Source organism: Colobus angolensis, unplaced genomic scaffold (assembly GCF_000951035.1).
Source record: "Colobus angolensis palliatus isolate OR3802 unplaced genomic scaffold, Cang.pa_1.0 Scaffold336, whole genome shotgun sequence".
In the NCBI taxonomy this organism is placed as follows: domain Eukaryota; kingdom Metazoa; phylum Chordata; class Mammalia; order Primates; family Cercopithecidae; genus Colobus; species Colobus angolensis.
The window spans coordinates 294,730-300,826 of record NW_012116666.1 but is presented as its reverse complement, the minus strand read 5'-3'; the positions used below and the strand labels follow the sequence as shown (position 1 = coordinate 300,826).

The window sequence follows — 6,097 nt, the reverse complement described above, 5'->3', positions numbered from 1 at the left end:
AGAGGCCCCATGCACTCACACAGCACCCCCCACTGCACCCCACGCACACAGCACCCCCACTGCACCCCACAGGCCCCACGCACACTCATAGCACCCACATGGCACCACACAGGCTCCACATATACTCAGTACCCACACTGCACCCCACAGGCCCCACACATGCACACAGTACTCTCCACTGCACCCCCCTAACCCCAGAACACTCACAGTACCCCCACTGCACCCCACAGGCCCCAAGCACGCTCAAAGCACCCACATGGCAATACGGGCCCCACATACACTCACAGCACCCCCAGTGCACCCCATGGGCCCCACGCACATGCACTGCACCCCCAGTGCACCCCATGGGCCCCAGGCACTCGCACTGCACCACCGCTGCACCCCACATACCTGAGGCTCCATGCATGCTCACAGCACCCTCATTGGACCCCACATGCACTTGCACTCCACAGGCCCCACGCACTCACACTAACTCCTCACACCATGTAGAGGCGCATGTAGATGTGGATCTGCTGTGTACGGCCATCCCCAGCCAGCACTGGAAGGAAAGAGGACTTGGGAGGTGCAGGCGAACAGAGGTGGGGTGAGGCCCCGCCCTGTCCCAGCCGCCCCCTATGGACTGAACCACATGGAGGTGGCGGCTGCAGGAGGTGCAACAGGGACGCCCTTCTGCCCAGAACAGATCCGTGGAAACCCTGAGGATATGGGTTATGGAGATGGGGGGTCCACTGGTCTTAGAGCTGGCCCTGGACTGTGCCTGGCTCTGGGAGGCCTGAAGGAGAGTGGCTGGGCTCTGCCCTCAAGCTTCTCCCACCTGAGATTCTTGCTCCCCAGAAAGCTGACCAGTGGCCTTCGGCTGTCCTAGAAACAGTGTAAGGCCAGGAAAAGGGAGACCTGGGCATCAGCTTCACACACCCACGCTCACTGCTGCAGGACTGAGCCAGTTCCTGAGCTGCTCTAGGACTCAGTTTGTTTGGCTAAACAATGGGAATAAATGGCCTATTTGGTCCCAGTGGCCGTTAAGTGAGACAACAACCCCTGGTGCACACAGGAGATACACCACAGCTGTCTTACCAACCAAAATCACTTCCCCAGAGGCCATGGGCCCATCAGTAGCCCCTCAACCCCTGGACCCCCAGCTGCACAACAAAGATGCTCAGGGTTTCTTTGGTGAAGGAGAAGCAGCTTCAGGCTTCAGCCCGTGGTGCAGCTGGCACAATTCCAACATGCGATGTGGCCAGTGGCCGGGTTCCCATCTGCAGGCTCACCCTGGGGACCCTGCAGCACCCTAGGCAAACTGCCCGCATCCCTGGAGGGTGCCACACCACATGGCTCCACCGTGCATAGCTCTTCTCTGCGAGCCACGCTCAGCTGAGCCACCGCCCCCAGGGCCATGGCAGTGAGTGCTGTGTCTGTGTTGTGCAATGCACAGGGTGGGCCGACCTGCAGACCAAGAACCCAAGGGCGTGGGGACAACAGGGCCAGGACTGTGGCCTTGGGCAGACCTCCCGAGCCACCAGAGGACCCACTGACAAGGGAGAATGGCAGGGAGGCCAGCCATGTCTTGCTGCCTGAGCTGTGACTCAGAGCCAGGAAAGCCTGTCCTGAGCTACCCCTGAAGGACCCCCCAGGCATGCGCAAACTTCAGGTGAACAGCAGCTGAGCCCTGGCAGACGTGTGCCCCACCAATAACATAGAGAAGCCCCACTCCCTGCCTGAGCCTGGGGCACCCTCTTGGGTGGGATTTCCTCAGATGTTCTGTTCATGAAGCAGTGCGGTGGTTGTATCCTTAAACAAATCAGAAATCTAAGGTCAGGCGCGGTGGCTCACACCTGTAATCCCAGCACTTTGGGAGGCCGATGGGGGTGGATCAAGTCAGGAGTTGGTCAGCCTAGCCAACATGGTGAAACCCCATCTCTACTAAAAATATAAAAATTAGCCGGGTGTGGTGGCGGGCGCCTATAATCCCAGCTACTTGGGAGGCTGAGGCAGAACTGCTTGAACCTGGGAGGTAGAGGTTGCAGTGAGCCAAGATCGCACCACTGCACTCCAGCCTGGGCTACAGAGGGAGATTCCATCTCAGAAACAAAAACAAAACTAAAAACAAACAGAAATCCTTTTCTCTGGTCTACCCAGCCACTGTTCCACACAACTGTCCCCACACCGGGGTCACTACAGCTGATACCTGGAGTTGGGTTCCTTCTCTGGGCTCCTTCTACCTACTGGGCCAAAAGGAAGCCATTGCCAGCCCTTGCAACACAGCCACCTGCCTCTTGCATCACAGGCATGCAGCTAGGGGCAGAAAGGCTTGGCTTGTGTGAGAAAGAGATCAGCAAAGCAAGGGCAGGAGGCAGGACCTCCTCAGCCCACGGGGACGCAGCCAGGGCCAGGCACCGCACCAATCCCCGGAAGAGCAGGGCTCTACTTTCTCAAGGTTTTGTCCCCTGGATTCCCCCTGGCTCAGGTGAAATAGGGGGGTCTCCACTCAGCCACACTCACAGCTCTGGCCCCTGGCAGCCCTGTGTCCACTACCTGCCCTGAAAGGGGCTGGGGAGGCCCGGGTAAGAATCCTGGACCCAGAACCCACTTGATTTTCTTCTCGGTGAGCTGCTCCAGGGCAGAGTGGCAGTCATCCATCTCTTTCACAAACTCCAGGTTCCTCTTCTCGGCCCTCTCCAGGTCCTGTCTTGCCTTGTCACGCTCCCTCACCAGCTGCTCCACCTGCCCTCTGCCACAGGAAGGAGACAGGGTCAGATGGGACCCCACTGCTGGCCTGACCCACCGTGCCCGGCGGCTCTGGGCCCCGTATCTGCATCAGTGATAGAAACCAGCACACCAACTGTACAGCAGGCGCTGCTCCACCAGCCCGCTCCTGAGGCAGTTTCTACAACTGCTATGCCCATTTTCCAGACGTGTACACTGAGAGAGAGGGGCCACATGACTTGGCAAGGAAAGTTTCTTGGTGGTTTCTTTTTTTTTTTTTTTTTTTTTGAGGCGGAGTCTCGCTCTATCGCCCAGACTGGAGTGCAGTGGCCAGATCTCAGCTCACTGCAAGCTCCGCCTCCCGGGTTTACGCCATTCTCCTGCCTCAGCCTCCCGAGTAGCTGGGACTACAGGCGCCCGCCACCTCGCCCGGCTCATTTTTTGTATTTTTTTTAGTAGAGACGGGGTTTCACCGTGTTAGCCAGGATGGTCTCGATCTCCTGACCTCGTGATCCGCCCGTCTCGGCCTCTTGGTGGTTTCTAACCCAGGAAGACTGAGCCTGAAGTTCCACAGCATGCCACATCGCTTAGGGAGCCCCAGGGTGTATGGGAGTTGGTCTGTGAGCCCTCTCATCGGCAGCTGGGTGTGGATCACAAGTACCTAATTCAGTAACGGGCACATGGCAGGGAGGAGGCTGGCCACCTGTTAGCCCTGCATGGGCATCCCAGCACCCTAGTGAGCACACAGTGAGTCACCAGAGCACAACGCAGTGGGTGTGTGTGGTCTCAGCTCCGCGGCTACCCTGACCCAGCTGAGGCACTGGGTAAATCACTGGTGGCACCTGCTATTCCAGTGACTGTTTCCCCGCGGAAGGAGCTTTTTCTCCCTTCCTGTCCCAAGGCCAAGGGAGGCACCTGGTCAAGCCTTTCTCTGGTTCTATCTGTAGAGCTGCCTGAGGCCAGAGGCTCCGCTGTCAGCACGTGGACAGATTCAGTCTTTAGGATTGAGATTGTGGTTTCTGTTAATCTTTTCTGTAGCTTCAGAACATTGACAAAAACACAACAATCTTTTTGCAAATCTGCTTAGCAGACGGATGGCCTGAATGGTCAGCCACAGCAAACAGACACAATTAAAAGGGAATGGGTTCTCGGCCCCTCACGGGGTACTTTGTGACCACGTTTGAAAAGCACCTTTTCTTCCTCCTGTTGACAGCCCAGTCTGGGAGCCCCCTGGCGCTAGAGGCAGCGGCAGGACCCCACCTGGCGCTGATGAGTGCCTGCACCAGCAGGATGAGGCGGGGCCTCAGGTCTGTCCTTTAGAAACCTCAATAAAAAGGGCTCAGTGGGGGCCCCCAACATACAGATCCCAAGCACCTCAACAAGAGGGAGGAAAGCCAGCAAGCCTTACATTGTGTGGACTCAGACAGCCCAGGTCCTCAGGCCCCATCCAGCCCAGACACATGAATGAGCAGCTGCTATTCACTTGTCTATGCTCTATGGCTAGATTCTACTCTATCCCTCTGCGAGCACCGGCTTCAGGGACCAGAGAGCACGGGACAGACAGTGTGCAGAGCCCTGCCCCAGGACTGACCATGTGGTGTGGACAAGAGCAAACTGGTATCCTGTGTGTCCCAGATCCCCCCCCCAGGCCCACCTGGCCAGCCACACTGCCACGTTCCCCAGTCCCCTGCAGCCTCTTACTGCTGGTAGCTTAGCTCCTGGTGGTAGCAGGCCAGGGCTGCCTGCTGGACGGCACTGTCCACTGTCATGAGCTCGTTGTCAAGGGCCCAGGTCAGCTCCAGAAGGTTCACCTTCTCGTCCACACTGAAGTCCAGGCTCTGGAAGCAGCAAGCCTGGTAAGCAGGAGAGGCTGAGGGACTTCCCCAAGCAGACAACTCTCTGCTCCCTCCCTGGTCCAGGGCTTAGCCCAGCATGACTGTCCCAGGCAGCACCTGCCTCTCCTGTCTGCCAAGGTCTCTGTGTCTTGAGGGGTGCTCCTCCTTCATCTCTCACAACTCTGGTGGGCTGTCAATGGCCTGGTCCTCCTGCCTCTGCCTCAGGGGTGCATAGGCCCAGTCTAGACAGAATCCCTTTTCCTGGACAAAGTGTCAGACACAGGCAGGGGCAAGTGCCCTGCAGGCCCTTCATGGGGACTGCTGTGGAGGCCAGGGCACAAGGCCCTTTTCCCTCTGAAATAATCTGTTTTAAGGATGTGAGCCTTGGGATTCCCTGTGATGAGGCCTGACCTACAGCTCATGCCACCAGGAAGAGTGTAGAGAGATGGAGAGGGTCCCCACAGCAGCCCTCAGGCTTAGAGCCAAAAAGCTTTCCAGAGCGGACTGTTCTTCCCCTCAGAAGTGTGAAGAATACACCTCACAAACTTCAAAGCACAGAACAGCTGGCATTCTACTGAAACAACAAAAAATAGAGCCACACACACCCTAAGCCCCTCAGCTCAAGGGAGCGGCAGCTAACGTTCTGTCGCATTTGCTTTTTCTGCCTCTGCTTTTTCTGCCTCGGGTATTCCTGGCTCTGCTTTCCACTTGTGGCTACAAATGCCCTGCTCAGGCCAGCGGCAGGCACCATGGCAGGGCGGCTGAAGCAGGTGCCAGGACATGCCCGGCCCAGAGTCTCCTGTGAAGTAGGGGCTGACTTTCCACGCTGCCCACTTCCCAGCAGCTCCTGAGGAGCAATGGCATCTTGGGAGAGGCTGGGGAGCCGCCTGGAAAGCTGTCCCTACACAAGCACATGCTCCCCACCACGTCACTGGATGGCGTAGAGGGACAGAGCCGCCACAATAGCCTGAGGTCAGAAATGATACTGAGTTGCAAGGCAGAATTTGGCAGTAATCTATTATGAAGTGAGGGAGAAGCCACCCAGGGTGTCTTTGCAGAGCAGCACCAGCAGCTCCAGTACAAACAGGAAAGAGAATAAGTTCTGAAAGGGCTGAGGCAAGATGCACTCATCAGAGCCAGGGCACAACAGCAGCCAGGGAACTCCCAGAGCTGTGGAGTCAGGTGTCGGGCATCTTGGAACTGAGAGACCTGTGCTCTCTGCCCTTCCTGCAAGCGATTTTTGGTGATCCTGCCTCCGCCTCTGGCTCTCAGGACAGTTGCAAGGCCAGCTGTGCAGGTCTGGCTTTACCATCTTGGGGGACTCGGTAACAGATGAGGTGGGGCCTATGAGGGTCTTCGTTCGTGGAGTTGGGTGGACTGTTTCAAGGGCTGTCTGGGCTCCTTCCTGTATTGTCTGTCTGTGCCAACGGGACATTTTCTGAGGGAATATGACAGAGCCTCCAAGAGTTACAGGGTGCAACTTCAGGAGTCCAGCCTCAGAGAAATGCCAGCACAGCAGCAAGAGGACATCGATGCATATAAATGCTCAGATTTTTCAT

At 57.2% G+C, this 6,097-nt stretch overlaps 1 protein-coding gene across 1 annotated transcript in view; it reads right to left on the bottom strand.

Annotated features, from left to right (window-relative positions):
- The window catches only part of NINL (ninein-like), a 167,231-nt gene that overhangs the window by 41,249 nt on the left and 119,885 nt on the right, over nucleotides 1-6,097 (bottom strand). Inside the window, exons 9-10 of the mRNA XM_011952171.1 lie at nucleotides 4,405-4,541; nucleotides 2,588-2,728 (exon numbers count right to left, since the gene is read on the bottom strand). Coding sequence (XP_011807561.1) covers nucleotides 2,588-2,728; nucleotides 4,405-4,541 — 278 coding nt within the window. The remainder of the gene's footprint in view (nucleotides 1-2,587; nucleotides 2,729-4,404; nucleotides 4,542-6,097) is intronic.